This window comes from Papio anubis, chromosome 1, assembly GCF_008728515.1.
Source record: "Papio anubis isolate 15944 chromosome 1, Panubis1.0, whole genome shotgun sequence".
Classification (NCBI taxonomy): Eukaryota; Metazoa; Chordata; class Mammalia; order Primates; family Cercopithecidae; genus Papio; species Papio anubis.
Window position 1 is genome coordinate 91,594,952 of NC_044976.1, and position 27,384 is coordinate 91,622,335.

At 42.2% G+C, this 27,384-nt stretch overlaps 1 protein-coding gene and 1 non-coding gene across 2 annotated transcripts in view; both read right to left on the reverse strand.

Annotated features, from left to right (window-relative positions):
• DIPK1A (divergent protein kinase domain 1A) overlaps nt 1–12,306 on the reverse strand; it is a 120,212-nt gene extending 107,906 nt beyond the window's left edge. The window contains exon 1 of the mRNA XM_003892207.4: nt 12,016–12,306. Within this exon, the coding sequence (XP_003892256.1) occupies nt 12,016–12,069 (54 nt within the window). The 5' untranslated portion in view covers nt 12,070–12,306. The remainder of the gene's footprint in view (nt 1–12,015) is intronic.
• A 7,931-nt stretch (nt 12,307–20,237) lies between these two features.
• LOC116272071 lies at nt 20,238–20,341 on the reverse strand. The gene has a single exon (XR_004180797.1). It is a non-coding gene; the product is annotated as a U6 spliceosomal RNA (small nuclear RNA).
• Nucleotides 20,342–27,384: the final 7,043 nt, after the last annotated feature.

Sequence of the window (27,384 nt, forward strand, 5' to 3'; positions counted from 1 at the left end):
AAAACAAGGATAAGAAAAAATGCTCAAAGTCATTAATCATCAGGGAAATGCAAATCAAAACTACAATGAGCTATCATCTCACCCCAGTTAGAACAGCTATTACCAAAAAGACAAAAAGTAACAAATACTGGCAAAGATGCAGAGAAAAGGGAACTCTTACATATAGTTGGTGGTAATGTAAATTAGTACAGCCATTATGGAAGAGTATGGAGGTTCTTAAAAAAAACTACAAATAGAATTACCATATAATGCAGCAATCCCACTACTGGATATTTATCCAAAGGTAAGGAAATCAGTATGGAGAGACAGCTGTACTTCCATGTTTACTGCAGCACGATTCACAATAGCCAAGATAGGGAATCAATCAAAGTAATGGAATACTATTCAGCCACAGAAAACAATGAAATCCTGTCTTTCACAGCAATATGGATGAGCCTGTAGGAGAGTATGTTAAGTGAAACAAGCCAGGCACAGGAAAATAAATACCACAAGTTTTCACTCATATGTGGAAACTAAAAACATTGATCTCATAGAAATAGAAAGTAGAAGAGTGGTTACCAGAGGTAGAAAAAGGGGAGAGAGGAAGAGCTAAAGATTGGTTAACAGATACAAAAGTACAGCTAGATAGGAGGAATAAGTTCTAGTATTCTACAGCACTGTAGGGTGACTCCAGTTAATAATAATTTATTGTATATTTTCAAATAGCTAGGAGAGGATTTTGTACGTTCCCAGTTTAAAGAAATGATAAAAGTTTAAGGGGATAGACATGCTAATTATCCTGATTTGATCATTATACTTACATGGAGACTTGGTTGTATAATAGGAAAAAATATAAATGTTATCAACTTTGGCAGTATAAAAGTAAAAGTGTAGCTGACAGAAAGTGGGATGGATATTCCAAGGCAGAGAGGAAAGGTAGGGTAGACACGCTGACACATGAGAGAGCATGTTGTCTGGGAAACTGGAAGTTTTTCAGGATTGCTAGAGCAAATGGTACATGAGGTGGTGGTGGAAGGAATGGAACAGGTATTGAAATATCACATTGTACCCCATAAATATGTACAATTATGTCAACTAAAAATAATTTTTAAAAATTTTTAAAAGGGTAATTACCTTTTTTCTTTAAAAAATAGAGACAGGGGTCTCATTATGTTGCCCAGGCTGGTCTCGAACTCTTGGGCTCAAGTGATCCTCTTGCCTCAGCCTCCCAAAATGCTGGGATTACAGGCATGAGCCACCACACCCAGCTAAAAGGTAGTTAACTTCATATTCATATATATATACACACACACACACATAGATATATATATATATATACACACATATATATATATTTTCCCCCACTGAGGTGGAGTTTCACTCTTGTTGCCCAGGCTGGAGTACAACTACACAATCTTGGCTCACTGCAACTTCCACCTCCCGGGTTCAAGCGATTCTCCTTCCTCAGCCTCACAAATAGCTGGGATTACAGACGCCCACCACCACGCCTGGCTAATTTTTTGTATTTTTAGTAGAGACGGAGTTTCACCATATTGGCCTGGCTGGTCTCGAACTCCTGACCTCAGGTGATCCACCCACTTAGGCCTCTCAAAGTGCTGGGATTAGTTAACTTCGTTTTTTAAAAACAGCATACAAATAAAGAACCAACGATTTGACATTCTTCTTACCCACTTCTCTACCCTCCCACTCCCACCCCCAAAATTAGAACTTCACCTTCTTCCAGGAAGTATATTCAAGGAACTTAAAAAACTTAATAAAGGTAATATACTTTCCAAAAAAAGTGTATGATAAATAAAATTTCAAATAATTCCCTTTCTTTTCTTTTTTTTTTTTTTTTTTTGAGACAGAGTCTCGCTCTGTCATCCAGGCGGGAGTGCAATGGTGTGACCTCAGCTCACTGAAACCTCCGTCTCCCGGGTTCAAGCAATTCTCCTGCCTTAGCCTTCGAGTAGCTGGGATTACAGGCATCCATCACTACGCCCAGCTAATTTTTTTGTATTTTAAGTAGAGACGGGGTTTCACCATGTTGGCCAGGCTGGTCTCGAACTTCTGACCTCAGATGATCTACCCACCTCGGCCTCCCAAAATGCTGGAATTACAAGTGTGAGCCACCGCGCCCGGCAATAATTTCTTTCAGTACTCAAATTAAGCATCTTATGCACCTCCCAGGATGTGTACAGTTTTCTTTAGACATACAGCTATAGAAGTCAGAGGCACAGTAACCAGGAAATCCAAAAATATAAATGGTTAAAGAGAGGCTACCTTTAGTGAATAAAGCTGGGGGTAGGATAAGGTGGAAGGAGAAACAAAGTTTGTATCATAAGCTCATCTATACTATTTGACTTGCTGTGTACACGTTCTTTCAGATAAGGAATTAGTTTAATCAGTTCTATAAAACTCTGTCTCTTTACAAGCATGTATGCTGATTCATTTCATTCAACAAATATTTTTTCAACATCCGCTCTGCCCTAGCCACAAAAGACAGAGAGAAAACTGACATTTTAGCTCTCAAAGAGATCACAGTTTGGGATGGAAGAAGGATATGGAAACCACTGACAACATTTCAGTCTTGTAAGTGCTTAAGAGAAGAGTGTGCCAGGTATCATACACTCGCAGTTTGGGTCACAGAAGAGGTACACTAATACTGTGGAGTATTAAGGAGGGATTGCTGAAAGGTCACTTCCTCTTCAAGTTGAGACTTAAAGGACAAGTAAAAAAAAAGACAATAAACCAGATGAATGGGTATGGAGAACAAACGGGGAAAGGACATTCTAAGGCAAAGAGGAAAGGTGGGGTAGACACGTTGACACATGAGAGCATGTTGTCTGGGAAACTGGAAGCTTTTCAGGACTGATAGAGCAAATGGTGCATGAGGTGGCAGTGGCAGGAATGGAACAACAATATAGGAAGGGGCAAGAAATGAAGAGTGGTGCTCAGAACTCTGCATAGTCTCCTAAAGGCAATGGGAAGCCACTGAGGGATTTCACCAGCAGGAAGCGAGACCTGAACAAATTACTTTGGAAGCAATGTGGAGGACAGATCTGAAAGGGGCAGACTGGGCTATTACAATGGGCCTAATTAGACAAAAGGAGGATGTGAATTACAGTAACAGCAGAAGAATGAAGATGAGATGATGCATTCAAAAGGTATTTGGGAGGCGGGAGGATAGCTTGCTTGAGCCTGGGACGACGCTGCAGTGAGCCACTGCACTCCAGTCTAGGAAACAGAGGGAAACCCTGTCTCAAACAAACAAACAAAAAAGAATAGTGTTTATGGTAAAAACAAGTATTTCCAAATGTAATTGTTAGCAGCTATTTTCATTTTCCTTCCTTTAATAAATATCCAAAACTCCTTTCACCGTTATTGCCAGAAGGATTAATACAATCATAGCTCTCTTATAAAAATCTCTTCGTTGGTACCATCTTTAAACCTAATATTAATAGAAAAGGCACAAAATATTTTAAGAAATATTTACTTTTTTTACTATTAGAATTCAATTATATCTTCCTGTGGAGGCAGAATTCTATAGATATCCACCAACATTTCCACCCTCTGGTTATTTCAAATACTAATCTAAGTACTGCTGTGAAGGAGGGACTTTGCAAGTGGAACTAAGGTTACTAATCAGATGACTTTAAAATAGAGATTATCCTGGATTATCTGAGTGGATCCAACGTAATCATACAAGCTCTTAAAAGCAGAAGAGGAAGGCAGAGGAGTTAGTGAGATGAGACAGAAGAGGGAGGCAGAGAGATGTGAAACAAAGGACTCCACCCATAGTTGCTGGCTTTGAAGATGGAGAAAGGGAACCACGAACCATGAAATGCAGGTGGCCTCTAGAGGCTGAGAACAATCCCAAGCCAGGAGCCAGCAAGCAAATGGAGACTCAGTCCTGCAACCACATGTAACTGAATTCTGACAACTGTAAAGAATTTGGAAGCCGAATCATTCCCAAAACTCTAGAAAGAAACTCAGCCCTGATGACACTGATTTCAACCTTGTGAAACTTGGAGCAGAGAAACAGCTGAGTCACACTATGCCCTGACTTCTAAGTTAACAAAACTGTGAGATCAGGGTACAAACAAATGGGCGTTGTTTTAGGCTATTAAATTTGTGGTAATTTGTTACAGGAGCACTGCAAAACTAATATTCTTTAATCACTGACTTAAAATACTCTGTCAAATCTCATTTTTCTATTAAGAGATGTAACTTTGAACAGAGTTCATACATTTCCAGTCATACTCAATTACTATAAAATCCAGTCTAATTTATTTTTCCCAAACATATTTTGAAGATGTTTAAACCTACAGAAAATTTCGAAGACTAATACAATGAATACTCTTATACCCTATACCTACCTATATTTATCAACTGCTAACATTGTTCTAATTTATTTGCCTTTTCACCCTTCCTAAATGTACATAAATACTCCCCCGCCCCCCACCTTCTCCTTCTCTGTATCAGGCATTCTAAACTGTAGATGATTTTGCCCCCCAGAGGACAACTTATCATCAGGAAAATGAAATTAAAACTACAATGAAATACCAACTCACACCCATGAGAATGGCCACTCTTTTAAAAAAAAAAAAAAACACCAGAAATGTCTGGAGACATATCTGATGGTTACTACTGGGGGAATGCTACTGACATCTAACAGGTAGAGCCCACAGATGCTGCTAAACATCCTGCAACACAAAGTCCCACACAATTATCCAGCCCAAAATATCATTAATGCTGAGATTAAGAAACCCTGCTTTCTGCATATGTGTATACAAACATTTTTTCCTGAACTATTTTTTATTTATTCCTGAACTATATTTTTCCTGAACTATATTGAAATATTTCCTGAACTATTACTGTAACTGTAAGTTACAGACATTATGATACTTTTTACCCTAAAGGCTTTAGTTTTGGCTGGGTGTGGTGGCTCACGCCTGTAATGCCAGGACTTTGGGAGGCCAAGGTGGGCCGATTGCTTGAGCCCAGGAGTTCGAGATCAGCCTGGGCAACACGGTGAAACCTGGTCTCTACAAAAAACACAAAAACTAGCCAGATGTGGTGGCGCATGCCTGTGGTCCCAGCTATTTGGGAGGCTGAGGTGGGAGATCGCTTGAGCCCGGAAGGCTAGGTTGCAGTGAACCATGATGACGCCACTGCACTCTAGCCTGGGCAACAGATTAAGACCTTGCCTGAAAAAAACACTACAGTTTATATTTTCTAAAAACCAGAACACTATCTCATACAGCACAATTTAACATTGATACAATACTACTATCCAATATACAGTCCATTTTCAAATTTCCCTATAATCTAAAAAAAATCCTTTATGGCTTTTAAAAAAAAATACAGGATCCAAAGAAGAGTACATAGGATGGCAGCCTGATCAACATTTTAGATTTAAAATAAATAAGGAGTCCCAATTTTCAAGCAATGGGGGACAGGGAGTAAAACTTGTGGCATTAGCTCTAAGATCTAATAGTCTATGACTCTGACACCATGCTACATCTGAAATGGATGTACTAATTCAGAAGCTTATTAATACATTAAAAATCTCTCTTGGGAGAATATCTTCAAACATGTTTACCCTGTACTTAAGAAAGGTGAACTCTGTTCTCAATAACACATAACCCTGTTGAATAAAAATATCAATCTGAAACAACAAATCAAGAAGGAACTTTCTCCAAAGAAGATACACAAATGGCCAATAAGCATATGAAAAGATGTTCAACACCACTAATCATCAGGAAAGTGAATAAAAACTACAATGAGGTATCAACTCACACCCGTGAGAATGGTCACTCTTAAAAAAAAATAGAAAATAAGTGCTGACAGGGATGTGGAAAAATTGAAACCCTTGGGCATTGTTGGTGGGAACGTAAAAGGGTAAAACCACTTTGGAAAACAGTATGAAGGTTCCTAAAAAAATTAAAAATAGAATGACCAGGTGATCCAACAATCCCACTTCTGGATATATAGAAAAATTGAAAGCAAGATCTCAAAGAGATATTTGCACTCCCATGTTCATTGTAGTACAATTCACAATAGCCAGGAGGTAGAAGCAACCTAAATGTTCATCGACTGATGAATGGATAAAGGAAATGTGGAATATACATACAATGGAATACTATTCACCTTTAAAAAAGAAGGAAATCCTGTCATACTCTACATGGGTGGCATCATGTTAAGTGAAATAAGGCAGTCACAAAAGACAAATGCTGTGTGATTCCACTTTTATGAAGTATAAAGCAGTCTAATGGAAACAGAAAGCAGAATGTGGTCACCAAGGGCCAGGGGCAGGAGGAAATGAGGAGTCGTTCAATGGGTAGAGTTTCGACTTTGCAGGATGAAGAAGTTCTAGAGATCTGCTGCACAGAATTCAAGACCAGTCTGGGCAATGCAGTGGGACCACTGTCTCTTAAAAAAAAAAAAATTAAATTATCTGGACTTGGTGGGATGTGCCTGTAGCTACTCAGGAGGCTGAGGCAGTAGGATCACTTGAGTATGGGAGGTAGAGGCTGCAGTGAGCCATGACTGTCACCCAGACTGCACTCAGCCTGGGTGACAGAGGGAGATCCTGTATCAAGAAGAGAAAAGAAAAGAAGAAAAGGGGGAAAAAAAAGAAAAGGAGGGAGGCTATTTATGTGTCAGGACGACGAGTATATGGGAAATCTCTCTGCATTCCTCTCAATTTTGCTGTGAACTTAAAATGGTTCTAAAACATTTAAAGTCTTTAACTTAAAAACAAAATCTGAGGCACTGAGAAGACTACAATGAAGAAACACTTTTACTGTATGGTCCAGTCTGAAAGAAATGTGGTAAGGATGCAATCTCCCTGAGAATTCACCATTTCTTTGAGCTTCTAACAAAGGTTCAAAAGCAACTAATGGTAATATCAAATGGCTCTCTGTACACATACCAGTCTCAGAAAGCTAATCATAGTTCTGGAGATTAAGTTTCAGGCAAAGGCAAAAGCTAATCTCTGAACAGCAGGTCTAATAAAGTTAATGAGAACTATACAAACTACAGATCTTCTCCCTCTATTGTCTTTGGAGGATAGGGAACAACCATAGGCTCTAATTATCCTTAGATTTAAAATAATCCCAGAGACTGAAAATGGGCAAAAAGCCATATTAGTCTTACTACAGTATTTGGCGACATTACTACTATTACCAGTTAATCTGTATCAGTAACCCTGTCTGGCACTAAATCTCACAAAATATCCACATTAACTCATAAGGAACCAAACTATCCACAGAAGTCATGTTTGAAAAATTGTACTAATATGAGCCAAAGTGCCAGGTATCAGAAATGTTAAACAAGTGCCAACACCCTAGTTAGAACATGCCTACTACCTATTCACTCATGACAACCCTACTGAACACATACTGAAATTGCTAGGGCAGTCATTTTCAAGAGGATACTTCAAAAACTTTAAGCCCTTTACAAGCAAAAGGGCTTGAAAACCTTCAAAGGACCCAAGTATATGGGACTTCAAATTTCCATTAGAACTGTACCAACTTTTCATATGCAACAGAACACATAGGCAGAATGATTGGAATGGAAAATGTGTATAATCTAAGTACAGAGAATTATGCTGAATTGTCTTAACTTTCATTCTTTCAGGACTTAACAATAGTGAGAAGGAAGAAGGTATTTTAAACCAAAACCAACAAATTACAGGGTTGCTGTGTTATCAGCTTCACTCAGACTACGAGTAAACCCTAAACAAAGTAGATCCTAGTTTGTAGAAAACACACTGCTAAAAACAGACAAATGCAGGTGTCATTCTGGGTTATCACACCCAAGCAGGCCACAAGTAGTATGCACTATAATGGCACATGGAAGAAAAATACTTCTAAAAATGGTTTAAACAGTTAATACACCCACAGTTTCTGATCTCAGAGGCAGGATTCTACTCTGTTCAATGTGCTGCATCATTTAGCCAGTCCAGGAAGTGTTATTTCCCAAGTAATGTTTCAACAAAATATCTAGAAAACACGGAACTGTAAATTAGCTTGCTTGCTCTGGGCAAGATGCCTTGCCATGAGCAGCTTGTTGCTCAGGTAAATGTCTGTTGGCTCTTCCAGGCAGGTCACAAGTCCTCCTAGCCCACAGAGAGGCTGCACAGACTAACAGTGTGCCTGCTCGGCTCCCCTGGAGGAAGTGCTCCCTACACCAAAAAGCTGGCCTTGGTGGAATCTGCAGCAAAAGGCAGAGAGAAGAAGGACCACTTTCATGAGATAAACTCGGTTCATTTATTTTCCTTTTTTAACAGTTTTATGGAGATATACTAATAATTCACATATCCTACAATTTATTCATTTAAAGTATAAAGTTCAGTAGGTTTTAGTATATTCACAGACTTGGGCAACCATCACCACTATCAATTTTAGAACATTTCTGTCCCCCTCAAGAATACCTCGTATTCATCAGTAGTTACTCCCCATTTCCCCCCCAGGCAACCATTTATCTATTTTTTTGTCTTTATATAGATTTGCCCATTCTGGACATCTCATATGAATGAAATAATATGTGATCTTTTGTGACTGGTTTCATATATTTAAGGTTTTTAAGGTTCATCCATGTTACAGTGTGTATGAGAACTTCATTTCACTTTATTGCTGAATAATATTCTGTTGTACACATACACCACACAAGTTCTTTTCTTCACAGGCAGTAGAATCTCCTTTGCTATATAAGCAAAGCTATAAACAGTGATAAGGTGCCTGCATTAGCTCATGAATGTCTGTTATGGCTGAAACTATATCATTAATTGCATAATGCTACAGTTTTCCAAAAGCATTATGAAGTGCCACTGGATTAATAAAAATACTGAGAATGAAGTTCCTTTACAAGTAAGCTGACTGCTTGGAAGTTTTCTCCTGTACACTGCAGAAAAAAGGGAACTTACAGCTCCTAAGGCCTGAACACCTCAGGACATAACTGGTCTTTGACCCCATCCAGTTAAAGATAAACAGCAAAACTGCCAGTATACAAAGCTGGTCTCTGCAGCCTTTCTCTCCTCTTCCTGGCCCTCCATCTCTTTCCTCTATCTGTGAAATAAATCCAACTTCTTCCTGTCCTCTTACCCTTCCCCACCCCCAAACAGAACAAGATCTCTCATACCTGCTGAATAGTTATACCCTCACTCTAAATTAAAATAATACATGCATTCATAGGAAAAGTTACTTAAACCAAACATCTGTATTCTAAGACATTCTTCCAAAACATGAAATGAAACTAGTTTCCCTCATAAGAAGAATTTCTGGCATAAATGAGCTGGTAAGAGGAGGGTTTTTTGTTTTGCTTTTTGCAGAGAGACCCATTGAAATCACAGTAAACCCACTCCATGGCAAATCAGATTTAGTCAGTAATCTCAGGTTCATGCATATCTACAAGGGGGTGGGAAAAAATAAATTGTTGTTAACTTTGTTAGGCATGATAATGGTATTATGATTACATCTAAAAATACCCTTATCTACTAGAAATGCATACTGAGGTACTTAGATGAAATGATGTGATGCCTGAGGTTTACTTTAAAATACTTTGGTTCAGCCAGGCATGGTGACTTATGCCTGTAATCCCATCACTTTGGGAGGTCAAGGCAGGAGGACTGCTTGAGCCCAGGAGTTCGAGACTAGCCTGGGCAACACGGCGAAACCCTGTGTCTACAAAAAGTACAAAAATTAGATGGGCATGGTGGTGTGTGCCTGTAGTCCCAGCTTCTCAGGAGGCTGAGGCGAAAGGATTACCTGAGCCTGGTAAGTCGAGGCTGCAGTGAGCCCAGATGGCGCCACTGCACTCCAGCCTGGGCAACAGAAGACCTGTCTCTAAATAAATAAATAAATAAATAAATAAATAAATAACGGATGGAAGAGGGTTTTGGGCGAGGTGAAATGAAATAAAATATTGATGAGGGTGGCTGATAGGCATATGACAGTTCATTATTCTTTTCTGTTTTCTGAATGTATAAAAATATCCATAGTAAAACACTTTTTGTTGTTGTTGTTGTTGTTGTTTTTGAGACAGAGTCTCGCTCTGTCGCCCAGGCTGGAGTACAGTGGCGCGATCTCCGCTCACCACAAGCTCCGCCTCCCGGGTTCACGCCATTATCCCGCCTCAGCCTCCCGAGTAGCTGGGACTACACGCGCCCACCACCACGCCCGGCTAATTTTTTGTATTTTCAGTAGAGACGGGGTTTCACCATGTTAGTCAGGATGGTCTTGATCTCCTGATCTCGTGATCCGCCGCGCCTCGGCCTCACAGAGTGTGGGGATTACAGGCGTGAGCCACTGCGCACCGCCTGTTGTTGTTTTTTGTTTTTTTTTGTTGTTGTTTGTTTTTAAGAGGCACGGTCTCACTCTGTTGCCCAGGCTGGAGTGCAGTGGCGTGATCTCTGCTCACTGCAATCTCCGCCCCGGGGCTCCAGTCATACTCCCACTTCAGCCTCCCGGAGTAGCTGGCACCACAGGCCCCCTCCATCCCACCCAACTTTTTTTTTCTTTTTCTTTTTCTTTTTTTTTTTTTTTTTTTGGTATTTTTAGTACAGACGGGGTTTCACAATGTTGCCCAGGCTGGTCTCAAACTCCTGAGCTCAAGGAATCAGCCCGCCTTGGCCTCCTAAGTGCCGGGATTACAGGCGTGAGCCACTGTGCCTGGCGGGTAAGAGTTTTTTTTTTGTTTCTTTTTTTTTTTTTTTTTTTTTTGACTCACATAAAAGACTACAAAGAGGTACCTGGCCTGGGTTGAATTCTAGACAGGGTTCTGAGAGTGTTACTCAAGGGCCCAATTACTATTGGTGATGCTTGCTACAAAGACTCAGTTTTATTCGTACACGCTTAATATCATGGGTTGTCAAATCATTCTTCCAATTTGCAGTACATCACTCGTTTCAGGGTAATGACTTAATACAATTTTCAAACAAAAATGTAAGATTTACTTGCCCAATGATGGTTATCTTCTCAACTTTTTTCATAATTTATAAAAGCACCAGCTGACCCTAAATCATCTACCAATATCTTTAGGCCTTTTAATGCAAGCGGTAAAGGAATACTGTCCTCTGAATGCAGCGTTGGCTAACACTGCTGACCCACGCAACGCATTGATTTGTAGTTGTTTTTCCATCGGAGTGATGGATTTGCGCTCAGCTACTCGCGGTGTCTACTAGGTCCCCCTGGTGACCAAACAGTACACTTAGGCAGTAGTAGGGTTCCAAGGCACAGACTGGCAGCGGAACAGAGGGTGGAACGGGAAATCATGAAAAATTAACACGCGAACAGTACACACGACATGACTGAGAATCACGTTTGCATTGCTGGGGTATTTTGGATCCAAAGACGAGCCACTAGCCCCTTTCCTTTAAAAAGCAAACACCCATCCGCCTGGTTCAGGCTTATCGATCTCCACCTCCCATTTAAATCTTGGGTGTGATGGAAAGACCCAACCAAGGGGCTCGGCACGAGGCACACGCTGCTTTTTGGTGTCTGGTGAAACACTGGTGTGACAAATTGTCATAATTTTCTAAGATACGGAGGAATGCTACACCACCTTTCCTACCACCGACTTAAGACCCAAGACACGGAGTCAAGAGCAGCCGACCTGCGGGGGCCTACGGGGGAGGGGGGAAAGCCCCGAAAACACCAGGGAGAAGGCGGCCCGTCGAGCTCCGCCTGGAGGGGCGCAGGGCTGCGGGCAGCGCCCGGAGCGCGGGTCGTACTCAGGTCACGTCTCGGGGCTCTCAGGGTGAGAGGGCGAACCCGGGCGGGACGACCCGGGCCCTGGAGCCCGGCTGGCCGCGGCGCGGTAGGCGCGAGGGCCGCGGTGGGGGGCGTCGGCAGCGCAGCTGAGGGGGCAGGGGAGGGCGCGCCGCCAGGTGCCTGACGGCAGGGGGCAGCGGGGTTCGGGCGGGCGCAGACCCAGGGAGGGAGGAAGGGAGCGGGGGCGAGTCCCGCGCTGCGCGGCAGGGCGCACGGCCGGGTGCTCCCGCAGCGGGTGGCTGGGCGGCCGCCGGCCTACCTGGAGGTAATAGGGTTTCCTTAGCCAGGCCCCCGGACAGAGACTCCTCGCCATGGTAATCACACATCGCCCCGCCGCGCTGCAGTCAGAGGCGGACCCGAGCGCTGGCGGCCGGGCTCCCCGCCTCCCCGCGCCTCCCCCAGCCTCCCCGCCCCCTGCCCGGCCGGGCCCGCCCACTCCTCCGCCCCCGCCGCGGCGAGCGCCGCGCTCCCCTCGGCCCGGCGGCAGTAAGGGCGGCTGGCGACCGGAGGCCCGGCCTCCTGCTCTGTTCGCCCGGCCGCCGCGGCTGTCAGAGAGGCTGGTGCCTACTCCGCCATAAAGGGGAGTCGCACCTCGCCTCCGCCGACACAAATCGACTGCGCCTGGAGCTTAAAGGGGAGGCGCGTGGAGGCGGGAGGGGGCGCCGCGGGAGCGGGGGTGTTGCACGCTCTGTGCGGATTGGGTCGTGGGCCTTGCTGGCTGATGCTGCGACCCCCGGACCGCGCTGGCTTCGCAGTCTGCTCTGGTTTCCGGCTCCCCGCGCTGCGCCTCGCTGCGCGTCCCGCCACCCGCCCCGGCAGCACCGACGCTCCCCATGGACTCTGCTTCTGGAGTCAGTACGTGTCTGGACGGGTTGTTTCGAAATTCAGGGGAAGCTTGGGGCTCCTTCCCTGGGGACTGGCTCATCCTCCCTCGCTCTTGGTGGCGGTCGAGGGAAGGGGGCGTCTGCCGCAGCTGGAGACGCAGACCGGGGCATCCCCCCAGGACTGGGCTCAGCGTCGAACGCGGACAGGGCGCCCCGCTGCTTAAGTCGGTGCCCCGCTACCACTCTCCAGTTAGCCTCGAATGGCCTACAACTTTTTTAAAAAATGTACTTTTAAAAAATTCCGACTTTTTTGTTTATATTGTTTTTAAAACAGCTTCAGAGTTTTCCTGGCCCCACCCAGGAACACTGATTTCAAAAGAAAACAAAAACAAAAACACCGAATTAAATACAGTCCTGAAGGCAGGGAGCCTGGGACGTGGCCTGCTACTCGGTTAAGGCTACATAACACTGGGTGTGGTGTCTTTCTTTTGACAATGAGTTCCAAATAAGGGAAAAAAGAGCCACCCTACTAGGAGAACAGCTGTTGATCCAAGTGACTTGTAATGGAAGAAGCTTTTTTTTTTTTTTTTGGCTGCTTTTTACCCCACCTACCACCTTTAAACGTGATGCTAACAAAGTTTAGGTGGCCCGTTAGAGCTCATTCGGGCCAGTTTCTCTGAGAAGCGGTTTCCCCAGAAGCAAACCATTACTCTTTCTCACTTGGTTTTTACATAAGCCTTGTTCAGGTGCCTTGTTCCTGAAGAGATACCTTCATGTCTGCCCCTTCCCTCAACCCACACACAGACACAGGTTTTAAACCTCGGTGATTTTGGTTGTGGTGGTGGTTCTTTCTGTTTTTGAGAGGGGTCTTACCATGTTGACTAGGCTGGACTCACACTCCTGGGCTGAAGCCATCCTTCCGTGTAGCTGGAACTACAGCTACTTGGTCTTATTTTATTGCTTGCAGACAAACCAATTTTTCATTGATTTTGTTTGGGTTAAGAGATGGTAATTTCAGAATAAGATAAGGGTGAATCCTAGTGGTTTCATGCATTCATTTAATAAAGATTTATGAGTACCCAGGCACTATTCAAGTTGTTTGGGTTACATAAACAAAACAGACAAAAATCCTTGCTCTGGTGGATATGAGAGAGAGGGGCAATAAATAAAAATGTAATCAATAAAATCAAATAGGATAAGAATGCTAATAAAGGTTATGGGGGAAACACCAAGGGAAATGGAGAAGACTACAAGTAGAGGAAGTTTGAGGCAAAAAAGGAGTTCAGTTTTCGACAAGTTACATTTTAAGGTATCTATTAGAAATTGAAGTGGAGATCTTGATTAGGCAGTTGTATGTGTGAATGAGTCTAGGATTAAGGAGCGTGGTCCAAGCTAGAGGTATATGAGAGATATCAGCATTTAGATGGCGTTTAAAGCCATGAGACTGCCTAAGATCATGGGTAGGAAGTGAGTGTAAATAGAAGATGACTGAGGATGGAGCTCTGGGGACCAATGCAGCTTTAAGGCAGGGTAGTGGATGAGCCAGCCAAGGAGACTGAAAAGGAGCTGCCAGTGAAGTGGGAGACCCGAGTGAGGTGCCCTGAAGCCGAGTGAAGCTCGTAGACCTAGCAGGGAGTGCTCCTCCGTGAGTGAGCACTGAGAATTGACTGTTGGATTTAGTGACATGGAGGCCATTGATAACCCTTCAGTGGAGCAATAGAGGAAAAACTTGATTGGAGTGGGTTTAAGAAAAAAATGAGAGGAGAGAAACTGGAGATGGCTAATACAAACAATTCTTTTGAGAAGTTTGTTTACAAAGGGGAGCCCAAATCTGGGACAGTGACTGGTGGTAGAAGCAGAGTCAAAAGAAGATTGAAAAAAAAATGGGGAGAGGCCGAGCACAGGAGGTCAAGGATGCAGTGAACTATGATCCCATCAATGCACTCCATCCTGGGTGACAGAGTGAGACCCTGTTTCTTTAAAAAAAAAAAAAACAAAAACAAGAAAAAAGAAAAAAGTGGTGGGGGCAGAAATACTTGTTTTGAATGGGAATGATCTGGAAGAAACGGGAAAATTCATGTGGAAACAAGAAGTGAGAAGTGCTGGAGTGGTGTCCTTGAGAGAGAAAAAGCGTTTGAAAACTAACACACAAGTGGAAGGATCTTCTGTAGACAGGAGTACAGACTGTTCATCTATGGAAACAGGCAGGCAGGTGGGTAGGCATGGTAAATAGGAATCTTTGGAAGTTCTCTTCTAATTGCTTCAATTTTCTTAGAGATGTAGAAGGGAATGCTATCAGCTGAGAGGAGGTGGGAAAGATTATGTGAAAAGGGAAGAGAAGGTGTAAAATGTCATCTAGGAGAATGAGAAGACAATGGACCAGAAAATAATTGTGTGCTTGTTGAGTGTCATGTAGGGCCCACTTCAGTTTATGGTCATGAATTTAAGTGAGACAAGTTAGTATGAGTGTGCTTCTTTCTCCAGCAATAATTAGCTCCTGGGAAGAGTAGGCTGAGAATTCTGTTTAATCACATTTTACCAAAGGAATAAGAGCAAGGAAGTTGAGGATATAAGCAAGGGCATGATTACGATTCACCATGGAACGTAAGATGATTAAAGAGGGAACAGTGGATAAGGAGAGGTTAAGGACAGTGAAAAGGTGGTAGGATCAATAAATTGCAAGTTGTCCTGGGGTTGAGGGGTTGTAGGAGTCTAGGGAAAAGAGAGAATGATCTAGAAATATAGGAGGTATATAATAGTCTGCGGCTGGGCATAATGTCTCGTGTCTGTAAATCCAGTACTTTGGGAGGCTGGAACGGGAGGATCATTTGAGGCCGGGAGTGCAAGACCAGCCTGAGCAACATAGCAAGACCCTATTTCTACAGAAAATTTAAATATTAGTCAAGCATGGTGGTGTGCACCTGTAGTCCCAAGCATGGTGATGTGCACCTGTGCACTCCGGGGGCTGAAGCGGGAGGATCCCTTGAGACCAGGAGGTGGCGGTTGCAGGAAGCCATGATTGTACCATATATTCTAACCTGGGCAACAGAGTGAGACACTGTCTCTAAATATGTATCTATATTGCAAGTCTGACTCCATTTTTTATATGTACTGACAGCTTTGAAGCCCTGCCAGTCCTGTTTCCCCAGTGCAAACATAAGAAAGCCTAGATGCCTTTGATGCCAGCAGGAAGTACAAACCGTGCAAGACCCAGCCCATATGAGAGAGCCCTCACTGTGGTCCTACCCCTTAACCACCATGACATCCTAAGATAGTCTCCTTTCTTTGCTCCCTTAAGCCATTTTTGAACCAGTCTGGGAGCCTGCCCTGCTCTCCCCAGAAAGCTGCAGTATGTAAACAAACTTTTTCACACCCTCTTGGTGCATGTGTAGCATCATCAGTCTCAACATCCAAATTAAATTTTAGGTGCAGGAACCCATCTGGCTTCTTCTGCAGGGTGACCACAACAATGTGGTAATTTTAGTGGGATCCATGAAATTGAGACTATGGAGGAGTGATGAAACCTAGGGTGGGATATGCGACCATGGCAGTGAATGGCTAAGGGATGTGGAGGCAGGATCATTGGAAGAGAGTCAAGGACAGACTGTCATACAGATTATATGCATGTGTATTAAAAACAGTAAGACTTAGGACAAGGGAGGTGCTGGGGAAGATGTCAGTAGCAAAAGCTAAAGTCCTTGATAAATAAGACAGTGACTGTGAGTGAGTAGGTGAGGAATGGGGAAGGTGACTGACAACATCAGAGGACATGAGTTTTAAAAAAGATAATGGGCAGGGGCAGGAATTAGGAGGGAGGAAGAATAGCTTAAAAAAGAAGCGAGGAAGAGCCCTCTCCTCCCTCCCACTCCAGTGGTATGAGGGCGCTGGGAAGGCTGCAGGGACAATAGCATCCACAGGAATCAGCCAGGTTGGCGTTAGGACAAGAAGGTGCAGGAGATATTTAAAGAAGCAGTTGAGGATATAGAGGATTTTGCTGATGATAGACAGAGGGCACAGTGGGACTTCTCAAGAAACTGGGGAGTCTTGAGAAGAGTTCAGAATAGTTGATGTGAAGAGCCTTGAGAGGGTCAGGTGGAAAGTGAGGGAGGCCTGGTGGTCTGGGGTTTCTCATGGTAAAGGATATAAACAAGGATAACAAGGACAAAATGTGAACCAAATGAGAAGAAATGGTTATTCGGGTTTCCTTTTAGAATCACCCAAGACTAAATGAAATTAATGTTTTATTTGAATGGAGAAAAGTAGTTTAGAAGATTTTCATTTCAGACTTCAGTTGCTTCCCTTGTCTTCACATGCCCCAAGACCCTGGCCCTCCAGGGCCCATGCTGAGGACCTTGCACCCAGGTGGGTACAGTGAGCTCTTGTATCACTGGACTTGCAGTTTGGCTATAAATCCACTTGGATGAGTCCCAAGATGGATCCAAGCAGGTTGGCCTTGGCAAATTTAGGCAAGATCCTTTCTGCCTCTGGTCTGATGTTCTCCTGAACTCTCACTGCAGAGGCCTGGCCATCCTTTATGTCATATACTGGACCTACTTTACAAACATCCAAATGTACTTGTGCTAGTGCCTGTTCTTATGGCCCTTAAAAATTTCATTTTTTCTAAGTAAAACCTAGCTAATCCAAAACTAATTCATATGGTTGTGTTCAGAGGTGCTAATTTGTAGCCTCTTAGTCATTGTCACATGTAATGTAACATTGGCCTTCCAGAGACAAAGAAATTACTCCAGTGGGTTCCAATACAGGAAAATCAAGATCAGTGGACTTTCAACTTTCTTGTTTGCACATTATCAAAAGAATTTTGAAAAATATATGAATTCTCTGATGTTTTATATCAACATCCAAAATTTTTATCATAAAATTAAACAATTGTAAAGAAAGTAATTTTCAGTTTTGTGTTGTAAATATTGGCATTAAAAAAAAAAACAAAAAACTGTGGCTGGGCGCGGTGGCTCACGCCTGTAATCCCAGCACTTTGGGAGGCCAAGGCAGGTGGATCACGAGGTCAGGAGTTCAAGACCAGCCTGGTCAAGATGGTGAAACCCCCATCGCTACTAAAAAGCAAAAAACTTAACCAAGTGTGGTGGCAGGTGCCTGTAATCCCAGCTACTCGGGAGGCTGAGGCAGAGAATTGCTTGAACTTGGGAGGTGGAGGTTGCAGTGAGCCGAGATCACACCACTGCACTCCAGCCTGGATGACAGAGCGAGACTCCATCTAAAAAAACAAAACAAACAAACAAACAAAAACCCAAAAACTTGTCATACAACTCTTAAGTGTATCCAGTGGAATATATATAAATACCTTGATACCTTAGTATCATGTACCTTGATACCATTTAAAGAGTATCATCCTTTAAGTTATAAGATTATTTATTTAGCTATCAGAAATATAACATTGTTCCCTTTTCTTCTTCTTGAACTTTTATAATTCTTCTTCCCTCATACAATGTTATAGTTTTTTATTTTTATGCTAATTTATTTATTTATTTTTTTAATCTTGCTCTGTCACCTAGGCTGGAGTGCTGTGGCATGATCATAGCTCACCATAATCTAGAACTCCTGGGCTCGAGGAATCCTCCCATCTGAGCCTCCTTAGTACCTAGGACTTACAGATACATGGCACGATGCCCAGTCTCTATTTTTCAACCTATCCTACTTCTCCGTATAATAGGTAATTTTTAAAATGTTATTTTAATGTTTTTTATTTTTATTTTAAAATTTATTGTAATTTTTGAATATGTAATATTTTCATCTGGTTCAAAAATAAAAACTAAATTAAAAGTATTCATTGAGAAATTTTACTCTCCCTTGTCCTACCCCCCATAGGTAATCACTTGTTTTAGTTTTAAATTTATCCTTCCAGTGCCAATTTTTTACATAAATAAAAGCAAATTTGAATATATATTTTTAAAATTGAATATATATTTGTTTCATTTCCCCTTTCTCACCTAAAAAAAGTTACTTTATTACATTTTTTTAAAACTGCAGAATGGAAACCTATTAATTAGACTAATGAAAATGTACTAATTAGACCAACATCAAATCACACTCCTGATAAGAATCTTTTCCCTTCTCTTTTGCTTTGACAGTAAGGTTAGATCACAGAATTCAACTGACATTCTTCAAGGACATTTCGGAAACCTGTGGTGTTTTCAGTGCTTTAAATTCAATACCAATGAGAACACAGGTTGCTAATGTCAGCCCTGGGCAGATTGTATTTTGTTTCTTCCAATATTTACAAACTGGGACATTTTACATAAACATCTAGATTTCTGGCTCTTTTGAAAATTAGATCAGCTAACCAAGCCTCTCACACACACCAACGGTGGGCTGGTGTGACCTCTGTGTGGCACTTGTCCTGCGGTCTGCTATAGACCCTCTCACTTCCTAGTTTTCTTGCTTCAGCCCTCAGCATTTATTTATCTTTCCCATCTGGTCCCTGTAGGCATTTGGCTTAGCCACCTCTGAGTTAAAATCATAGCAGTGACTTGGGAAAGTACACTTAAAGAGGAGCTTCTTTGAAGCTTCAGAATGGGAAGCAAGAAAGGAGCAAATGAAGAGAATAGAGAAAGATTAGGCTCTGGATTAATGATTCCATGTTTTACCTGAAATTCCTCAGATAACAGGACAAGTGAATTCTTTCCATATACTGTGTAGTCTATATTTACCTTCTCAGGCCACTAGATGATGCAGGGTATTGGTAAGCCAGGGTGGTGACTGAATTTGCACCCCAGGAAAAATGAAATCTATTGCGATTGAATCATGAGAACATAGACTGAAATGAGAGACAGAGCTCTTTTTTATCTTCTATGAAAAGGCACATTGGACATTGGAATTTAAAAATACAGTGGTTCCCTAGTTTTCTATTAGCACTACCACCAAATATTAAGAATCTGTTGTGTCTAAAATTTTATAAAATGCTGTTCAGAGTATGGAACACAAGAAACTTATAAAGTAGGACAGGTATTTTATGTATCTGCTTTTAATGTAGAATACAATGCTTTAAAAAAAGAGGAAGAATGATAAGAATTTGAAGGGAAATTACAATTTATTGTTACTTCCTTAACACCTGGCCTACAGAAGGTAATCCATAAACATTTCTTAAGAGAATAAAAGAATGAATGAATAAATAAGGCTTCCAAGAAGATAAGAAGTATAATAATAAAATAGGTTTTAAAAAGGTTTTTACCTGAAAAGCAGCATTCAAAATCTGAAACAGTCATGAATGACAATCTTTATTTTGTTCTTTATTCTTATCAGTACATTCCCTGAAGAAGTGCTGGGGGTTTTTGGAATAGTTCTTCAAGAAAATGAAACACCTATAAGAATTTGGTGCTAAGATTTTGTCTGACTTAAGGCATAACACTTTTAATTCTGGATCTTGAAATTCCTCCTAATGAAAATGTTGCACTAAAAGACTTATATTGATAATTCACAGTGACTGCAGCAATAATGTCAGAAATGAACATCACATGAGACATATCACATAGAAGTTACTTAAGGATTCACCTTATTGTGGTGGGTTATAGACTTCAGGAGGATATGAACTTGTCCTGAGACCATCTGATGACATTTTCAGTCTCTGGCAATAGTCTCTGGGATTTTGTATAAACTGTCAATGTCATAATATACAGATTTTTAAAATATGGAATGCTTCACAAATTTGCCTGTCATCGTGCAGAAGCCATGATAGTCTTCCTTATATGGTTCCATTTTTAGTGTATGAGCTGTCAAAGCGAGCATGACAATGTCATATTAAAATAGTATTTCACAATAGGGTTTCCCTACTCTCTTAATTTTGTGTATAAGAATATGCCATGTTCTCCGGTGGCACTACAAGAGCACTGTTCACCGGGCGATTTGTAGTGCGTTCTTCCTTCTGATGACTAACCCTAAACACTTTCCAATTCTCTCGAGCACAAGAATAACCATCCAAGTCCAGGAAACATTTGATTCTCTCAGATGACAGTAAAGATCTTAGAGAACCCAGATGTTTCCTTGCTGATCACCCCCAGTAAAATCCAGTTAGAACCAACAAATTCAGAAAATGTAATAAGGACTCCAGACTTCTTGTGGAGCATATTCTTCATCTTTTCCTGAGTTTTTTCCTGTTTTTCAATGTTTCTTTTTTGCATTATAGTGGTTAGGAGCTCTACAAGAACCACTGAAAACAGATAGGCTCTCCGTTTAGTTTAGTTCTGCCACTTTTTAGCTATATGACCTTGGGCCAGCTGTTTCAAATCTCCATGCCTCAGTTTCATCTTCAGCAACAGGAGGATTAAATGGGGTTCTGTTATAAAGTGCTCAGCATGATGCTTAGCACAGAGTAGGCACTGGACTCATGTAGAAGTCTGAAAAAGATGTCTAAAATGTCCTGCTATAAGGCTGTGTATGATTACTTTTTTTTTGTTTGTTTGTTTTTTTGAGACAGAGTCTTGCTCTGTTGCCCAGGCTAGGATGCAAGGGCTCTATCTCGGCTCACTGCAACTTCTGCCTCCTGGGTTCAAGCAGTTCTCACATCTCAGCCTCCTGAGTAGCTGGGATTACAAGGTGCCCACCACCATGCCTGGCTAATTTTTTTGTACTTTTAGTAGAGACAAGGTTTCACTATGCTGGCCAGGCTGGTCTCAAACTCCTCACCTCAGGTGATCTGCTCTCCTCTGCCTCCCAAAGTGCTGGGATTACAGGTATGAACCACCACGCCCAGCCTGATTACTCTTGTTGTTGAACAAATCAATGGAGCGCCAGCATCTTCAACAAACCTTCCCAAAAAGCTTTAGGTAAAAATTTATTTTTGAGTTATAGGGAAATGAGCTTTCCACACAAATTAATTTTCTCAGTAAACAAAACTAGTCCCTTTAAGGCACCAACTCTTGTAAAACTGTTGACCGTTGTTACATTCATAGAGATCTTTTTGAACTGTGACACCCATGTCTCTGTTTTATGAAACACTGTAATGAATATAATCTAACTATTTCTTGATGCTGCAGGATTATACAATACAGAATCACGTATCTGACATCTTGGAGTGGGCCAAGTATGGCCTGCTAATACCAGAGAGGAGAAGAGAACCAGCATTGAACATGTCCGCTGGGATGGACTGGAACTTGGTGATGCTGACAGGGCCAACAAGTGTTCAAAATAGTTCCAGGTATCAGGCTATAGTTCATGAAAGCAGTTGTCAGTGTTGGATTAGGCAGCAGCTGGATAGAATCAAGTTGACACAGAATCAAGTAGTTCAGAGGGAGAGACTCCTCTGAAATTCAGGCCAGCAGGTTGGAGGTGGTAACTGGGAAGTCTGTTCAAAGACTGCCAGGGTCTATAACCACCACCTGTATGAAGGCAAAATTTAATTTCCAGTTGCCTGCACAGCACAGTTATCTCTAGTTATAAGAATAAGGACTCACAGGAAGAGCCCAAGGTCACAGCATGTGTGGCTAGAGTTGGTTAAAAATCTTTCTCAGGTGGGAAAAGGTTGGGTAACTTGCCCAAGGTCATGCTGTGAAGGTGCACACCCAGAATTCTATTACAGGCAAACTCCGTATCTGTTTCTGCTACTTAGCTCTACTCACTTTAAAATAAAACAAATGTTTCACTATTCTGGCAGACATAGAAATGACTGGATTTGTTTTTCTGATTCTAAGGAAAATTACAGCTATACAACTCTAGAGTCACATAATTCATCATTTTTGAAGGGACAAGAGTGAGTTACATATTTATCTATAAGACAAACATGTTGTTGTTATAGAACTGATTACTATAGGGGTACCTTAAGAATTATCTGTCTTAAATTCCTACAACCTAAAATTAAACCTTTCAGGCCGGGCGCGGTGGCTCAAGCCTGTAATCCCAGCACTTTGGGAGGCCGAGACGGGCGGATCATGAGGTCAGGAGATCGAGACCATCCTGGCTAACACGGTGAAACCCTGTCTCTACTAAAAAATACAAAAAAAAAAAACTAGCCGGGCGAGGTGGCAGGCGCCTATAGTTCCAGCTACTCGGGAGGCTGAGGCAGGAGAATGACGTAAACCCAGGAGGCGGAGCTTGCAGTGAGCTGAGATCCGGCCACTGCACTCCAGCCTGGGTGACAGAGCGAGACTCCGTCTCAAAAAAAAAAAAACTTTCAAAAGGAGCCAGTGAATCGCTATGAAAATAGCACAGTTCAATTAGATTTAAATTAAACATTGGTTTCAAATTTGGGATACTAAAAATAAGTTATTATAACTGAATTTTAAATTATTTTACCCATTAAAAGATCTAAATTCATATATTCAAAATTTGATAATGAGCTAAAAACATTTAGTTCAAAGGAGCTACATTTTCATGATATGAAAAACAGAACTTTTGTTCTTCCTCATCCTGACTCTCAAAAAAAAAAAAAAAAACCCAGAATATTTTTAAGAAGGAATGATCAGGCCAGGCGTGGTAGCTCACGCCTGTAATCCCAGCACTTTGGAAGGTCAGTGAGGGTGGATCATGAGGTAGGAGTTCAAGACCAGTCTAGCCAAGATGGTGAAGCCCCGTCTCTACTAAAAATACAAAAAAATTAGCCAGGCACAGTGGCAGGTGCCTGTAATCCCAGCTACTCGGGAGGCTGAGGCAGGAGAATCACTCGAACCCTGGACGGCAGAGGTTGCAATGAGCCGAGATCTCACCACTGCATTCCAGCCTGGGTGACAGAGTGAGACGCTGTCTCAAAAAAAAAAAAAAAAAAAAAGTAGTGATCTATCAGGGTTCTTGTTTTAAATTATTCTTAGAAGATTACTATTTTGTTACTTAAATTACCAACAATAAAAGGATTTCTATTTGAATTCAGGTATTTTTCACTTTATATTCTCCATTATTGCCTTCCTGAGATTCAGTTGTAAAGAAGACTAAACTTGCCTCCACTCTAATCCTGCATTTCCTCTTTCCAAAAAGGCATTTCCTCTTGATTACTCCACTTCAAGCTCTAAATATGTGTCAGTTCTGGGACTGTGAACAATGATTGTGTTTTGCAAAAACAGATTTAAAAATATCGAATAGGTGAAGGAAGCTGCAAGTAGAGTCTTGGCCAGGCAATGGGCCAGCAAGATGGAAAAACAGGAGTCGAGAAGGACCCAAGAACCAAAGGACAAATTAGTGACCTAGAAGCCAGAGGCAGGCAGAATTTAGAGTATGCCAGAAACTAGGCATGCAGATAGCAACAAAAGAGATCAGAAACCCCAAAGGAGAATGCTTTAGAAGACCAGGCATGCCAAAAGTCAGGCAGGGTTAGAAACCCAGTGAGTAAAAGGGGTGGTCAGGAGGTAAGAGCACAGTCTCAGCAAGAGGTAGGGGCAGCAAAAGTCAAGCACCCAAGCAAAGAAGCCTCCAATGAGACCTTGATTCTCAGGCCAGTGTCCTGCCTGGGACTGTCAGAAGAAGTAGAAAAAGACACCTAGTTGCCCAGGGAATAGGGACTTGGACCGACCAGAGCAGGTCTTTCCTTTTCCTGCTGTTAACAAATGATTTGGCTCCATGACTAGATAGTTGGCGAATTTTTTTCACTTTTGGATGCTTTTATCCTGACGCTCTCTGCTGCTCTCTTCCTAGGTAATGTAGAGTTCTTAATCGGTACCCACAGATGCTGCACTGATTCAACTTGGCAAGAGACTTAGAGCGTCTCAGGACAAGTTGGAAACTGAAAATAGATTCTGCCCGTTGACTCAGCAGGATTGGGGGGTTGCCTCTTAATAATCATACACCAAGTTAGAACTTGTCATGTCTAAGATGTCCTATTCCATTCCAGTGTGGTCTCATTTTGTTCCAAAGGTGGTTTTCTTTTTAAAAAACAGAAGTATTGACAGCTGGTCCCATGTTATATTTTTCCTCTTTATAGACTCTAAGAAAGTTCTACAGATAGGAAAGTCTGGTGACATTTCCCTTCCCTTTATAAAGTATGGATTTCACAGAACCCACTCCCTGTCAAGGCCATCTGGGGAAGTAGAATCTTTTATCTCTCTAGGCGAAAGGGTTTATCTGTTTTACTTCCTTCTTTTAAGCTGAGGACCTTCTGAGGTAGTTTCTTTAATAAGTAAATTACTTTCTTCCCTTGTCTTACCTGACTGTGTTGATAGCAGAAGTGAGGGCATTTCCTTAGAAGATAAGATTTCTTTTACTTTGGGTTCATGAATGAGGATTGGTGGATCCAGTCCCCGCCTCCCCACCCTGGGGCTGAAATGAAGAACTGAAGGTCTCTTAGGCAATTCTGGGCCACATTCAGCCTTGTTGAGACCTCTTTGGTGTGATTTGTATGAATTTGGACCAGATTACCTGAATTTGAATCCCAGTTATATGATTTTCTGGCTCTATGACTTTGAATAAGTTACATACCTAATTTCTCTGGCTTTAGTTTTCTCATTTCCAAAATAGAAAAAAAAATATATCCTAACCTTGTTGTGCAGATTAAACAAAATAATATATCTGAAAGTGCCTTATGTATTGTCTGTAAGTATTCTGTGCATGTTAACAAAATCCTTAAAAAGGTAGGGTGGACAGTGCTCCCTGTAGGTTACCAATAACAGGACCTTTACACCTGAGGCTATTCTTTCACAGTGCATTATTTTATTTATTTTTATTTATTTATTAATTTAGTTTTGAGATGGAGTCTTGCTCTATCATCCAGGCTGGACTGCAGTGGCGCAATCTCGGCTCACCACAACCTCTGCCTCCTGGGTTCAAGCCATCCTCCTGCCTCTCAGCCTCCCGAGTAGCTGGGATTACAGGTGCGTGCCACCACACCCAGCTAATTTTTGTATTTTGAGTAGAGACAGCGTTTCACCATGTTGACCAGGCTGGTCTTGAACTCCTGACCTCGTGATCCATCTGCCTTGGCCTCCCAAAGTGCTGGGATTACAGGTGTGAGCCACTGCGCCCGACCTATTTTTTTAATTAGAGAGGAAGTCTTGCTTTTTTGCCCAGGCTGGAGCACAGTGATGCAATCATAGCTAGTGCAACCTCAAACTACTGGGCTTGAGTGATCCTTCTGCCTGGGCCTTCCAAAGTGCTAGGATTACAGGTGCGAGCCACCACGCCCAGCCCATAATTTGATTTTTATTTTATTTTTAAATTTTATTCTGGGAGACAGGTTCTGACTATGTTGACTATGAGTGCAGTGGCTATTCACAGGTGCAATCCCACTACTGATCAGCATGGGAGTTTTGACCTGCTCTGTTTCTGACCTGGGCCAGTTCACTCCTCCTTAGGCAACCAGGTGGTCCCCTACTACTGGGAGGTCACCATACTGATGCCGAACTCAGTGTGGACACCAAGTGACCATAGTGCACTACATCCCAGAACCCCTACATGCAAGCTATCCTCCTGTCCCCTGTCCCCATCTCCCAAGTAGCTGGAACTACAGGCCTGCCACTGCACCCCACTGATTTAGAAAACTCCCCAAAGGCCTCTTTTCTATAGCCTTCCTCCTGAGTAAGTGGAAATTTCCAGTATGCTGTTCCCTAGAGAAAGTTTAGCTCAAATTTGTTTGTAGCATTTTTTTTTTTTTGATGGAGTCTCGCTCTGATGCCCAGGCTGGAGGGCAGTAGCATGATCTTGGCTCACTGCAAGCTCCGCCTCCCGGGTTCACGCCATTCTCCTGCCTCAGCCTCCAGAGTAGCTGGTACTACAGGCGCCCACCACCATGCCCAGCTAATTTTTGTATTTTTAATAGATACAGGGTTTCACCTTGTTAGCCAGGATGGTCTCGATCTCCTGACCTCGTGGTCCGCCCGTCTTGGCCTCCCAAAGTGCTGGGATTACAGGCGTGAGCCACTGTGCCTGGCCATTTGTTTGTAGCTTTAATGGTAGATCAGTAGGTAGTTCAGCATCACCGTGTGCTTAAGGAACAGAGTTTTTCACCCTAGAAAACAGTCTTCAGAAGGTTGAGTTATTTATCATAGCTCATGTGGTTAGTCATTTAAAACAGTTCAGTGGTTCAGTGGCACCTGTGCTCCACCCTCAGCTAATGCTACTGTCCCTCAAATGTTCTGCATTTAGCCACAGTGCTCTTCTTTCAGTTCCTTCAGTGCCTATGCACCCTCCTGCCACATGGCTCATGCACATGCTGTTCCCACTTCCCAAAATGCTTCTTGCCTCTCCCCATCCTCTACCAAACTTCTAATTATCCTGCAGATCTCAATTCAGAGAAGTCTTCCCTGACTTCCAAGAAAAGTTCTGATCCCTCTGCAGTCCAACCATCACCACTGACAATTACCTGTAACTATATTCATGTGATTATTTGATTAATGTCTGTCTTCACTTCTAGATAATAAACTCTATGAGGACACAGGCCATGTTCATTTCTGTTTATCATTGTTATCTGCAGAACCCACCTGGATGCCTGGTACATAGGAAACTAATTACAAATATTTAAATAAATGAATGAATTTCCCAGTGGTCAGGGAAAAACAAAGCGATTACAATATTCGCAGTGTCTATAAGATAAAAGAGGACCAGGTACTCACAAAAAGAAACCAGCTTTTCCTGTGTTATTGTGATATGTAGACAATGTTCTTGTAGGGGAGAAAAAATATCTTTTCCTTCTATCCATCTTAGGTTCATTGGCTGGGGCCAGTGTAATGAGAGAGAGATTAACAAGAGAAAAGCACACACATTTATTTAATGTAAGTTTTACATGATACAGTTGACTTCATAAGGAAATGAAGAGCTGAAGAAGCAATTGAGAGTTTTTATGCTACATTTGATGAAGAGTAGAGCGTCATGGATAAATGTGATAGGATAATGAAAAAGTATGAGCTAGCTAAGTG